Here is a 13,388-nt window from a genome sequence, read left to right as displayed (position 1 = left end):
AAGTAATTTATTGGTTGTGCACATTTTTAAATTGGGCGCCACTCGATTTCATTCGATTTTCGTTTGAGTTCTAAACGACTTTACTTTATGCTTAGTGCACTCTTTGGCCACACTGAAATATGTTGCAGATAATACTCGCTAATTTGTTGCGTTGTTTGCATCTCACTCGCACTCATTGTTTGTTTTTTTACACGATTTACCAACTACACCGATGTTGGCGATTATTTAAAAATATCGATGTATCGAGTTCAATATTGATGTTTGGCCCAGTTGTAACATGATGTGGTCACACTGGTTTGAGCGATTGTCGAAAGAAGGCGCACGGTCGCGTTGCGTTCGGTGCATTATTAATTTAGGATAGTTTTTAGTGCTTATAACGAAGAACTGATTTAATTAAAATTGTAACGAAAATATCACTATGCATTCTTGTTAAGTATTGTTTGTCAAACTATATTTATGTAATCGTGCTTCCTGCTACGCGCGTCTCTATCTATCTCTTTTGCACAACGCAGTAAAAACAAATGAATTATATTTTTTATCAATTCAGAAAAGTTGTTGTGTAAAGGCGTTTAAAGGGCAATTTGCATAATCTTTGCAACACGAGTGCATATGTGCAATTAGTGTTTAATTGAAAAGCAGAAGCAAAACAATTACATATTTGATTGCAAATATACAAAATACAAAAAAAAAATGCAGTGAAGGCGCATTAATTGAATCAAGCGCAAGCAATCGTGGAAAATAATTGAAATTGTGAACGCAACTAGTTAATATATAAATAACCACCAACAACATTAAATTGTACAGTACAACAAAATGTCAAATACTGAAGACAGCGAGCTGGACCCGCAAATTCAGGTGAGGTTCAATAGAAAATTGCACGTGTGAGATGCTTCCCTTCCCTTTCCTTTACCTTCACCTTTAGCTCACCTCCACTACCTGCCCTGCCCACAAACACAACAATTTGGTGCCAGGCTGTAACAAGCTGCGCATAAAATAAAACTGAAACAAAAACAATAATGCTCAGCTGTTGTTGTTGCCTTGGCACGTTAAGTTGCAAATGTTGTTTGTTACATTGTGCTTTCCTCGTCTTTGTTTATTGTTTGTTTTTGCTGTGACGCTCTCTTTGTTCATATGTGTGTGTTTTCACTTTTTCTCATACTCATTCAGAGTGCGCTCTTAATTAAACTATCTTTAACTAGGAAACAATTTTGATAGAATTTTTGTAGTTGTACACAAATTAAAATAAAATACTTCTAATGAGCTCAATGTGTGCTGCCTTTTCATCTCTGCTTCAAAAAATTTTTATCTCCGCATTGAAAATTTACCTGACCATCAATCTGTGTAAATTGAAAGACTCTCAGGTGCTCACGTACCCGCATGAATTATAAAATGACATCCATGGAATTCCAGACAGAGTAAATGCCAAAACGCCGACGCAAGCAAACGAAAACAAAACGCGCAAAATTGTTTTTTGCTTTGTTATTATTGTTGCTATTGCTGTAGGCATAATAACAAGTCTTCTGAATAAATTAAATTGTTTATATGTATTTTCACACAGCAGACAAACAGACATGTGACTTAAAAAATATGTACAATGTATGCTTGTGCTTTATCGAATTGATTTGCAATTTTGACAATTTCAATATTATCTCACATCATGAGCGACATGTTTGCTTCTGTCTATTTTTAACCACACGCCAAGTGGGGGACAACCAAAAAGAAAAGCAAAAATCACCCGCAGCGTAAACATCATTAACAGATAAATTTAGTTGTGTGTGTAAAAAAAGAGAAGAGAAGCAAGCAAAGGCAGACTGAAAGAGACAAAAATATAGTAAGAGCACTTAAACAATTGTAAACAATTTGTGTACAGCTTGTGCAAATATTTAAGATTTTATAAACCTTTAGCTTTTTGCATACGCATTTGTTTATTAATAAAAATAAACCTGTTATTTCAATAGATATTGATTAAATGTTTTTTTTTAATGTTTTTTATGCAACATCCTGCTTTTTGACATTGTTTAACCAAGTTTGTTTATCAATGAACGTCTTAAGACGTTTATTGCGTTGTCTTATCAAAGAGTGAAAGAGATAGCGAACTGTTTAAAACAATGACGTATATACTTAAATTGAAATGCAAACAAACATTAAAATAACATCTTGGGTTTATCTTACAATTTAGACAGCTGTTGCTTTGTTTTCATATTTTAATTTATTATTTTGGCCACCCACTACGTAGCACACGCGCCATTGTTTTTGGTGGTTTTTTTCTTCTTTTGTGCGCTATTAAAACTTTCTTCGTTGTATAATCACCTGTGTCAATTATCGGTAAGACGATAACTATGCACACTGAAACTTTTTAAAGGCAAATCAAATTAACCGTGAAAAATAAATTTGATACAATTATATTTCGCTTGATTTAGTTTTAACTTTTATAAATTTTCAAAGCAACCTTGTTCCACTTAATTCGTTTATGATAGGAAATTTTAAAGCATGTCTGATAAGTCCCATGCTAATGACTAATAATAACAACTTTACACCAATGTACATATGTATCTAGATATACCGGAACCCGATATAAGCTAGTAAGCTGAGCTAGCAGGTGATTCAGAGAAGCGTGTCTTAACACAAACGTACATCTGTAAACATACTATATATATATATATATATGTACATATCTATTTTTGAGTGCACATATAAGGTTTGCAGGTGACTCAGATATTATTTTAGTTTAATCGTGCGCTGGCATGTTGATTAATTACCGTTTGCGCTCATCTATTTTAATATAAATATTAAAAAAGGCATAAAATATGAGCGTGAAAAACAAAAATGAATCCCATGTGGCAGCGGTGGGATTCGAACCCACGCCTCCGAGGAGACTGGTGCCTTAAACCAGCGCCTTAGACCGCTCGGCCACGCTACCGACGCTTGCTGGCGACCCAAAAGATTTTTCATACCCAAAAGATTTCCCATAGCGACAATTTCCTGTTGCGTGGCTATGTTTAGCTACATATCAAGGGGTTAAAACCATTTGTATTATTCAATAGTAATAGTATTCAATATATATATCAAAACATTAATAGCTAAAAATAAAGCATTTCTTGCATGCATACCCGCATGAATGGAATTTAATTCATTTAAATCGGCAAATTATTTATTGTGATTTTTACTACGACTAGTTGTTTCCGCTCTGCATTTACATACATATAATATTAATATGTTTTTGTCTTTATCTACCACATACATACGCTAATATGTGCAAATACCATATGAAGTGAAATCTTATCGCAAATTGGCTTGTTGGCAAATTTCCAAATCAATTCGAACTTTGTTTATTGCTGCGATTTCTATTTAACAATATTTAGTGAACTTAGCTGACATTGATAATTGCAAATAACTAGCCGATACTATCGATTTGTCGTCGTTCGAATATCGAAAACATCGATAGACCTCTAGCTCTGCTATGAGCTTTGCAACAAAAAACTTAAATATTGTTTACTTTCTTATCAACAACTCTCTCTTTCGTTTATACAACTTTTAGTTTGTCATGGTTTTGTAAACATAACTTTTAAGGTGCTTGAAGCTGTTATTGTTTTTGGTCTAATTAAAGCTAATTTGCGGGCAAGCTACGCTGAGTTTTGTGTTACGTCGTGACGTAGACACTTTTATATAACCCGGCTTTCTCAGCAGCCACAACACACAAATAAAAACAACAACAACCAACGATAAGCGTAGTAACAATATCCAGCAGCTTTGGCAACACTTGTGCTGGTTTAGTTTCAAGCTACTAGCACTTAACCCAAGCACAGTTGACTTTCTATTGGCTTCACATATGTATTTTGGCTAAAACTACGCTTACTGTCTTATCCTTTGCGTTGCCTGTTGTTAATACAGAAAATCGATAAGTAAATATGGCCAGCCATTAGGCTTTTCGTTGTTGCTTTTTTTTTGCCAATGCTTACGCAGCAGGACTCGCTTTTTGTCGAGGTAGGACGAGGCCACCTCCAAGTAGGTCAGCTGAGTTCAAGCTCAGAACATCACGCCACCAGCGCTGACACTTATATATAGCTTATGAAACTTACAATTATAAAAGGCATACGTGCTGATAGTTTTTTGAACTTGAGTTAATTTTCGATACAAAAATAAGTAAGTTTCATATATTTATGCTGCAGATGTCGTTTAGTTTAATAAAGAATACTAAAATTGGTTTGAAGTTCAACTTGTTAATACTCTAGAATATTGGCTTGCAGAAAAGGTCGTGTCATTTGATTTGACCTCCTTCTGAACGCACTTGGGGCACTGCCGTATCCTCCGACCCTCATCCGCATAACACCAGTGACTGACGTCTCTGGGCTCGGCATAGAAGTCGCCTTAATTCTACAGCCTTCCACATGATTAGGGAACAGGAATGGACTCATTCAATCAGAGCATAAAGCACAGTCGATTAAATTAATATTTGCATTACATACGTATTTTAATAATAGCTTATTGGTAAGAACTTTGGTTTCTTTAAAAGTATTGGTATGGCTCCGCAGCATCATCGAATTCATTGTTAATCATAATAATGCCATTGTTGCTATTAAGGGAAGATTCCCCGAACATTACCTCACGTTTAATATTTAGCATACGTTCTTGATGATGGTACCGGCAGACGCCAATGCAGCCTCATCGTCAAAGATGTAATATACTGATATTTGGTCCCGGCAATCCTGTTGATGTTATTTCTAATGAGCCTAAAGTTATCCCCATGTCCGCTATTACGCTCGTGTATGTTTTTATTTAAATAAATCTAAATTATGTCGAAAAGATTTGGATTAGTTTATATTTTGTCGGTTTTTTATTTATTGTGCCATTATGTAGCTGGTTTTTTTTTACTGCTCCGTAATGAAAATGGATACGGGCCCGTTCAAGTTTCGAGTCCCACGGGTCTCTTCACAAAAAAATACGCATACTTCATGCATGAAAATCCCAAAGGGGTTTTTGGTGCGGGCCCGGGTAACAGTAACATTTCTTAGCATTGTAAAGTATTGAAAATTAAAAAAGACTTTTTATTGTTTTATAGGGCGCGGGCTGGTCTTTAAAACTTAAGTACTTGTCTAGTCTGTACTATAACACTCCTAAATTAAGAGTATACTGACTAGTTAGTAGACTGCTCGACCCTTTTTGGAACGGTTGCACATCAGCTAATCGGCTATAAGTTTCTAAGTTTGACTTGCCGACAAGAGCGTTACGTATTTTGTTTATTTTTAACTTTTGACGTATGCAAAACAAAAACACGTCAGCAGCAAATCGCGTGATTGGCCAACATTTGGCTTCCAAGAGCCTTGTGCCAGGTTGAAGTTGACCCTCTTGGCTGCCAGTTGCTGTAACAGCAACATATACTGATTGACGTGTCCATCAATTAATCAATATTACAGTCTAGCAATTGCACTTTTCCATTTCAACTATTGTTGCAAATTTGTAATTCAGCTTGAATTTGACTCCAAATATTGCTTGTGAAATGCTTTGTTGTTCTTTGTACAATTTGTTGTTATTGTATTTTGAAAATGAAACGTACATATTGCGCAAATATTTAAACATTTTGCGGCGTCATTCAAATTTGCCTTCTTGAATTGTTTTAAGTCAAACGATATGTGCACATGCATAACAAAATGCAGCTGGGCAATTATTTTGCGCACTTGGCTTTAACAATAAAATTGCATTGTTCATTCAGCTTTATTAAAGTAAATATATGTATATGTGTGTGTTTGCATTTAATGCAAAGGTTTGCCAGTCTTAAAACCACTAAATAAACCTCAAGTAAGTTGCCTAAGAGCAACAACCCTTTTGTTTAAAACTATTTACACAAATGCAAACTTTTAATTACGCATGCAGTTGGTCTAGGCAAAGTAAAAAGTTGTTGCGCTTCCTTTATGGCCGCGCATCGTTAAAAAAAAGCTAACGATTGAATTCCAGGAAAGTTCAAGTTGTTTAAAATTTGTAAACTGGTTTCTCGAAAAGGCCCCAGGGCACACAAACAGACCAAACCCGAAACCGGTCTCATATTGCGCACTCTCCTCCACGCTCGCTTCATCTTGTTATGGGCTTTAAATCAATCAACTGCCCCCGGATGTGCTGGCTCAGTCGCCCTGCAACGACCTGCTTACGATTCAGTACATTTTCGTTAAAATATATTCGTGTTAAAACTCAAACTGGGACAAACTCCATAAATGTGGCCATAAAGATTGTACTACATGCAAGCCGAACTGCAGATCAAAATATGATAATTAAAACCAGTTTCATTGCCCACAAAAAGCACAACAAAACAAAAACCATTTCCAAGCTTATACATATTCACATATGCATCTACATTTGTAAGTTCAGCGATCCGTGACACTGGACGGACGGACGGACGGTTCGGTGCGGTAAACGCCCGCTCGCCGGCCCATTGCGCATCTGAGAATTTTAAACGCAAAATCAACAAGCAAGTGTAAATAATTGCAAGAAGACTACTCTTTCTAGTGATGGACGCGTGAGCAGACACAGCTATATAGAAAAAATCAAAACTCTTATTAATAAATATGCAGGCAGCAGGCCTAACTGGTCTCTCCCATCCGATACGATCAAATATATTTAGATATGTGCGTCCACAGCTTAAAGTATAGTTAATAGTAGCCTATTTGATAGTAAGCATTATACAAATAACATTTGTTCATACAAATTATATAATTAAATTATATTGATTATAATACAATAATTATATTATATTTGTATATTATATCTTTCCATAGTATTTATACTAGGGGCCGTAACGGTTATAACTTTTATTATAATAGCTATTTAATAGCTATTTTTTAACTTTTATATTAAAAATCTATAAGTATTAGTTATACAAATTATATAATTATATGTATAATGTATATTATATCTTTCAATAGTATTTATACGAATATTCAGAATTTAATATATGTTGGCCTTCAGTTTAAATTTAACGATTCGAAAATTGTTAGTTCATTAAATTTATCTTTCTATAGTATTCATGCAATTGTTCAGAATTATGTGGACTTCAAACTTAAATTATTATTTTAAATGTAGCGAATTTTTAAAATTATTTGTTTTGTTAAGTTTTTAAAGCTTTTTTTTCTTTTTATTTTATTATTGATTCCAAACTAGTTGTTTTAAAAAATGTTCTGATTTATTTATTTATTATATTTTTGAATAATTTTACCATATAATTATAGTTATTTTATACTCACCCACATCAGACAGACACAACAAAAACTTTTTGCACAGACATCAAGTCATTTGGCTTATTGTCTAAATATTCGCTTCGATTGCGTCTGCCTGGAGGGTTTCATGGTGGTGAGCGTTAGCAGACGGCCACAAACATATCTCGGTTGCTTCATGGTTCGAGCGGTACGCGTAGCGAACGGGAAAAATAACTAGCTTAGAAAGATTTTTAAATTATCGTGTTTTTGCCCCTTGGTGTTTGTCTTGGAATTTGCGGCTCAAAATGCAATTTCATGTTACACTCATGGAGGCTATAGCAATACGTTTTGTTCCACTCTTCGGGGAGCACGCGTTCACTTCATAGTAAGCGGAGCTCTTCAACTTGACTTATAAACGACATTCCATTTGGTTTTTTTTTAATCCGTTGGTAAGAAATTCAGTCTGAATCCAACCCTGAGAAGTTCGCAGAATAGCCTCATTAATGATAACATTTTTTATTACGAACTAAATTAAAAGCGTAGCAGCGTTTTTTGTTTTATTTTTTATTTGTTTATATACACGCCTTATGACTAGTACTAAGGTAAATTGTTAGTGTGCTCTTTTTACAAATAAATTTTAGTTAATAAAATGCATTGACAATTAAAATACAACAGGATTCTCGTAGTTTCAAAAGAAATGTGAACAGTGGCAGGATCAAAAATATATTAGGCTGTGACTGTAACTTTCTTTCGATTTGTGTTGGGACACCGCTGGGGTTTTCTTTCAATCGCTTGGATCTAGGACTAAGTACACGCGTGTAGTAGCTACAGCTTAGACGAACTCATAGCCAATGCCAAATTGAAAGCCATTGATGACCTTGTCTGTGTACTGTTTACGCAGTGGTATGCAATAGTTCAACTCGATGCGTGCACGCTCCGCCAGCTTGACGGCAAGTCCCATGCCCACAGTGCTGCGCATGTTCTCTGCAGAAAAAGGGGCAAGAGTATTAAAGCAAAGGCCAAAGGCTAAACTAAATGTTACGCACCCGTTGAAAAGCTATTGCAATTGCCCATGTTGTAGAAGAAATGCATGCGGAAATTGCTGGCGAGCCCCTTGAAGACGCCCGCGAATGGCAGCGGAGTCCACAGATGTGCGCCCGTGCACCAGAAAGTCTGCGCGCCAATGGGTGTGCCCTCCTCAACGGGTCCTGCGCCGCCGTATTTGAAGCCACGCAGCGTCAAGGGTCCGCCGCAATAGAACAGATTGCTTATGGGCAGCCTTGTGGTATTTTTGGTCTCCTCCATGATGCCGACGCGTGCACAAAACTGAGCCACAAAGCCCGCAAAGAGCGGCACGTTCACCTCGCCATGCGCCGTGCTGCTTTTGTAGGCAATGTTGCCACCTAGGCCGCAATACTCGTTGACCGATTTGAGCAGCATGCCGCGCGTGGGAAACACACTCGCATCGCGATTGTCAAAGATGAGCGAGTAACGCAAGAGCGATGCCAACTTGGGTCCGCAATGGTTACGTATGGCGAATGGCACCGACTTGTTAAGCAGGCCCAATTCCCTAATCGAATTCTCATACTGCAGCGAATGCGTTAGCTAAAATTAATAGAAAAACGATTAGAAATAAACTAGATAATACAACGTGTAATGCTTACATCCACGCCCAGCATGGTGTGTGCACTAAAGTCCACTAAATAGCCCAGATTTGTAGTCTGAAAGGAGCTCAGGTCAAAGCGATCCGTTTGCCGAAACAGACTAAATGACATTCTGTAAAGCCAAATGCAGCAATTAATAAACAGTCCATATTTAAGGCGATGGGGAACGCGCTTACTCTGGTCGATTTTCGCGAAAGCGTGTGTGAAAGAATGGCTTCCAGAACTTGAGCTGCAAGTCGTGTGCCCTGGTGCTAGTGTAGCTGCCTTGCAGTGAAATGCTCTCGCCACGTCCCAGTACATTGGGTATGGTTAGCTCGGTGCGCAGGGAGCCCTCGTTCTGTCCGATCTCAGTGCCCGCTGTGCCCATAATGCGTGAGTACTCGTTGCCCTTGAAGGTCACCTCGTAGCCCTGTGGCGAGGCGTCTGCTCCTCGACTAATATCAATGTGCACGCTCACATCCTTAAAGATGCCCAGCTCGTGCAGATACGATCTGGTTGCCATGGCCTCCAGCATTAGCTCCTGAAAGTTATTTGCCTTGAACAGACCATCGGCGGCACGTTGCACATAGTCGTTGTGGGTGCGCAGCAGGCCACTGACATTGACACGATCCACGCGTGCCGACAATTTGGTTAAATCATATTTGCCTCCCTCCTTGGGGCCCGCAGCACCAGGAGCTGCTTTTACCATTTTAATTCGTTGTTCCTAGGTGTCTGTAAATAGAAATTAACATTAATTAATAATTGATTTATTGCACTTGCAGATTGAACTGGAGAATCTCAATAGCGCTACAGATGAGATTAACAAACTGGAAATCGAATTGGAGGTAAGAGTAATCTTAATTTCACTACAACGCTCTACTAACTCAAGTTCTATTGTATCTCGCGTTTTATAGGAGGCCAACTCAACTTTTCGCATTCTTTTAAATGAGTCGACGCGTCGCCTGAAACTCTCTTCGAAGAAACTCGGCAGTTGCATAGAGAAGGCGCGACCCTACTATGATGCACTGGACAAGGCACGACAGGCACAAATCGAATGCCAGCAAGCAGCTGTCAAGTTCCAGCGAGCCAATGGTAAGTCTGAAAGCAATGTTAGCTTTGACTATTGGTAAACGTTTGCTTATGTTTGCAGAAATCCATGCAGCTGCGAAGGAAACGGTGGCTTTGGCCGAGCAGCGTTTTATGTCCAACTCACATGAATGGCAATTTGACAATGCCTGGCAAGAGATGCTAAACCATGCCACGCAAAAGGTTATGGATGCGGAGAAGCAAAAGGCCGACTGTCATGCAGAGCATCAGCGACGCACGCGGCTTTTTCATACCGCTGAACAAAAGTTGCAGCAGCTGGAGGATCGTTTTAGGCGCAGCATTAACAAGTCACGCCCGTATTTTGAGGAGAAACAAGTCTGCCAGGATCAGCTACAGACGCAAAAGAATCGCATACAGGAGCTGCAGCAGCAGGTGTCGCAGGCCAAGAGCACTTACTCCACAGCGCTGCGCAATTTGGAGCGCATTAGCGAAGATATACACCGGCAACGTGGTGACTATCCCACGCTTAGCGGCTCACCGCCACCGCCTGGAACACGCGAGCCAGGCGTGGGTGCTGAACTGAATACGCCCACCTCCAGTGCGTTGCCATCACTGCCAGACTTTCAGCTAGAGCTGGAGAAATGCGACTATCCCTCGATAGCAGGCAGCCAAATGTCTTTAGGTGCTGGCGCCGCGGCCAAACAGTCCGAGGACGAAACGGAGGCTGAAGATGATAATGTGTGCGACTATGATGAGACCGCTTTGGGTAATGAGCTACGCGGTGTTGTGGATGAGCGCCAACTGGAGGCATTGCGTCAAAGAGTCAAAATACTAGCTGTGCGACCCATAGAAGGCGGCGATGGACAGCAACAGAACGATGTGTGGGAGCACGAGCTAAAGGCCACAGTTGACAAGTTGGATCATCTGATGATGCTCAAGGAGGCGGCCAAGCATCAACAGCTTACACAGCGTGCCAAGTCTAGTGAGTTGCGACCAGATTCGCTGGGTGCGGAGGCGCTGCAACGGCACACCGACACTGATGATGTGGATGCCCACGATGTTGTCATCAAAATAGCCAAGACTACAACGTCCGTGGCACTTAGCCTGCCAGTAACGCCGCAGCATCAAGGCAATGGCGGCGCCCAAGCGACCATCAAGAAGTTGCAACAACAGCTTGCCCCACTGCCATCGGTGAATGTCTCTATGCGTGAGTTGCCATTGCTCGCTCGGCTTTCCAATGAGCTGATTGATCGCAGCAGCGCCGCCATGGGCAGCATGCGTAAGCAGCTGCGTCGCCGCTCTCTTGAATAGCAACAGCAACAGCTGTCGTCGGTATAGCGCTCTCTCAACCACTCGCTCTCTAAGAAGTCTACACAACGTGCGCGCGTATATCAAATTGAAAGTTTGTTTATATTAAATGAATAATTGTAAAGAAACGCATTTAGTTCACACTGAATATTAAGCACATGCCTATAATATACATTAAAAATAGCATATATTTTCTTATAAATTATCATAAATGTTGAGTAATTTCTATTTGTCCCGTGTGACTGTCGCTAAAAATTGTTAATACTATATGTGAAAAGCAAAACGTACATACATATGTAACTAAACTATATTTAAATGTCATTATTTGTGATTGCAAAAACGAATATCGTAATTTGTGTGCGAACTGCAAGAAATGCTTTAACACAATAAGCATATTTAAGTTAATGTTTAATGCAAGATTTAAAATAAATGTATTGAAAAACTAACAAAAAATGAACAGCACCTTACATAAAAACGAAACGAATTCAATTAGTCCTTAAGCAACAAATCTCAAATTATTGTGTAAGCTTAAGGATAAAAGCAAAGTATTTCAGCGTAGTTAAAAAATACAATTTTAAAATAAAAACTTGAAAAATTAATCAAGCTGTGTTTTATTTGTGCAACAAATGTTTCGTAATTTCCCACTGACAACCGGCGCAAAGACCTGAGTTGTTATTATTCAAGATATACATATATATGTAACAAGGAATTATTATGTGATCTGCTGTTGCAAGGCAGCCAAAAATTGACCAATGATGTCATAAACACATTCATTCCACTGCACAAATCCATAGGTGCCAAACGAAATTTTTTTAGGCCGCATTATGTAAGCTTTAGCTTTTTGAAGCACTTACCTATAAGGTGTCCTTTGTGCCTTTATTTGTCACACGCGATGCTTATAATTGCTAACCTATGTTAACAATATTTATTAAATATAAATAATCCGAAAAGCATTACGTTCAGCCAATATTTAGCAAATTTCTTACGAGTTTATAAAGCACGCGTGCGGCAACAACAAAACAACACTAGAGATGATTATTTTCGTATTGTCTAAGTCATATCGATATATTGCTAAAAAGCACGATATATCTTCTGTCTACCTTAGATAAAGGTATATTATTTAGGCTCCATATCAGATAAGCCTTAAGTAGTTGAACATAAAGCATATAATACACAATTATTGTTTGTTGAAAATTAAGTACACTTCAAGTCGATCAAAGTGTAGTGTGACCAACTCAGCATTATGCAGCCCTGTCAATAATGGGCAGACAAATTATCGGTATCGAGCCGTAGCAATATTGCTGATTATTGTACATCTCTAGTTTGTGAGGCTAACAGCAGAAATAAATTTCACAGTGCTTTTTTTTTCATATCTACAATCTAATCTTGCACATATGTCAATTATGTTTGAAACTGTGAATACATACATATTCATAAAATAAGTGATACAGATTCGCAATGCATCAAATTGAATCGATACGCAATGCAATTGAATTAGCTCTATGAAAGAAAAAGGCAATAGTCAAGTGCGTGAGTGTGAGTTAATATATATGTATGTGTGGATGTTTGTGCAGTGTATATGAATAAACACATATCAATGTATATGTATATGTATGTGCAATATATACGTATACCTACTTGGTGAGTGTGATGATCCAATCGGAGGTGCTTCCGTGTCGTGCTTTTAACACAGTGTCAAGAAGTAGTGCTAAATAAATTTGCGAAACTACTAGGCTTCGAAAAATAGTAAATTCAATTACATATGTACTATATATGTATAGGCTGCACTGATAATTGCAATTATAAAGAATATATATATGCATTTTGTTGTGTTGGTTCGTGTATTGCGTCGCGCCGTGCTAAAAAATATTTGTCACGCCCGCACCTCTTGGATCGAGGCAAGAAACACAGCAAAACAATATGGCTGCCACCGCCACTTGTTGGATGTTTTAACGTAACTTAATGTGCAGATCTGAGCAATATTATGATGTTTACGGGAAATGTTTAAAACTTAGTGCTTGTAATTAACAACAGAGAATTGCGTTTAATGTAAATCTTTTTTCATACACATTTATGTGTTAACTCCAATATGCAGATATAAATGTAGATGTGTGTGTGTATTTCAAGAAATAACGCACACGCAAGCTACAAATGCGTGTGAGTGTGTGTGTGTACACATCTGTATGTGTGTAGTTCTTCAATTAAA

General features: G+C 38.3%; 2 protein-coding genes and 1 non-coding gene across 5 annotated transcripts; 1 reads left to right on the top strand and 2 right to left on the bottom strand.

Moving 5' to 3' along the window:
- The first annotated feature begins 309 nt into the window (after nucleotides 1-309).
- LOC108597220 (SH3 domain-binding protein 5 homolog) lies at nucleotides 310-11,763 on the top strand. 2 transcript variants are annotated; one of them, XM_017983663.1, is made up of 5 exons: nucleotides 313-401; nucleotides 548-855; nucleotides 9,610-9,672; nucleotides 9,742-9,919; nucleotides 9,978-11,763. In XM_017983663.1, the coding sequence occupies exons 2-5, from the start codon at nucleotides 814-816 to the stop codon at nucleotides 11,183-11,185; spliced, it is 1,491 nt and encodes a 496-aa protein (XP_017839152.1). In that variant the 5' UTR covers nucleotides 313-401; nucleotides 548-813; the 3' UTR covers nucleotides 11,186-11,763. The 2 variants fall into 2 exon arrangements, with proteins under 2 accessions (XP_017839150.1, XP_017839152.1); XM_017983661.1 differs by having other exon boundaries at nucleotides 310-855.
- On the bottom strand, nucleotides 2,839-2,920 carry Trnal-aag. The gene has a single exon. It is a non-coding gene; the product is annotated as a tRNA-Leu (tRNA).
- LOC108597221 (SAM50-like protein CG7639) lies at nucleotides 7,753-12,186 on the bottom strand. 2 transcript variants are annotated; one of them, XM_017983664.1, is made up of 6 exons: nucleotides 12,169-12,186; nucleotides 12,037-12,092; nucleotides 9,025-9,559; nucleotides 8,849-8,960; nucleotides 8,231-8,789; nucleotides 8,017-8,168 (listed from the first exon to the last, which is right to left on the bottom strand). In XM_017983664.1, the coding sequence occupies exons 3-6, from the start codon at nucleotides 9,534-9,536 to the stop codon at nucleotides 8,017-8,019; spliced, it is 1,335 nt and encodes a 444-aa protein (XP_017839153.1). In that variant the 5' UTR covers nucleotides 9,537-9,559; nucleotides 12,037-12,092; nucleotides 12,169-12,186. The 2 variants fall into 2 exon arrangements, with proteins under 2 accessions (XP_017839154.1, XP_017839153.1); XM_017983665.1 differs by having other exon boundaries at nucleotides 7,753-8,168; nucleotides 12,037-12,170.
- Between the last annotated feature and the right edge of the window lie 1,202 nt (nucleotides 12,187-13,388).

Source organism: Drosophila busckii, chromosome 2R (genome assembly GCF_011750605.1).
Source record: "Drosophila busckii strain San Diego stock center, stock number 13000-0081.31 chromosome 2R, ASM1175060v1, whole genome shotgun sequence".
Lineage (NCBI taxonomy): Eukaryota > Metazoa > Arthropoda > Insecta > Diptera > Drosophilidae > Drosophila > Drosophila busckii.
The sequence above is the reverse complement of the archived record's forward strand: the minus strand, read 5'-3'. Positions and strand labels throughout refer to the sequence as shown.

Bases quoted from the DNA above. Each gene is read 5' to 3' on its own strand.
- LOC108597221 (XM_017983664.1), bottom strand. From the start codon at position 9,536: ATGGTAAAAGCAGCTCCTGGTGCTGCGGGCCCCAAGGAGGGAGGCAAA. The intron at 8,961-9,024 runs GTAAGCGCGTTC...TTGGCTTTACAG, and splicing joins TTTCGCGAAAATCGACCAGA to AATGTCATTTAGTCTGTTTC. The intron at 8,169-8,230 runs GTGCGTAACATT...CTTTTTCTGCAG, and splicing joins TTGCAATAGCTTTTCAACGG to AGAACATGCGCAGCACTGTG.
- LOC108597220 (XM_017983661.1), top strand. From the start codon at position 814: ATGTCAAATACTGAAGACAGCGAGCTGGACCCGCAAATTCAG. The intron at 856-9,609 runs GTGAGGTTCAAT...TTGCACTTGCAG, and splicing joins AGCTGGACCCGCAAATTCAG to ATTGAACTGGAGAATCTCAA. The intron at 9,920-9,977 runs GTAAGTCTGAAA...TTATGTTTGCAG, and splicing joins CAAGTTCCAGCGAGCCAATG to AAATCCATGCAGCTGCGAAG.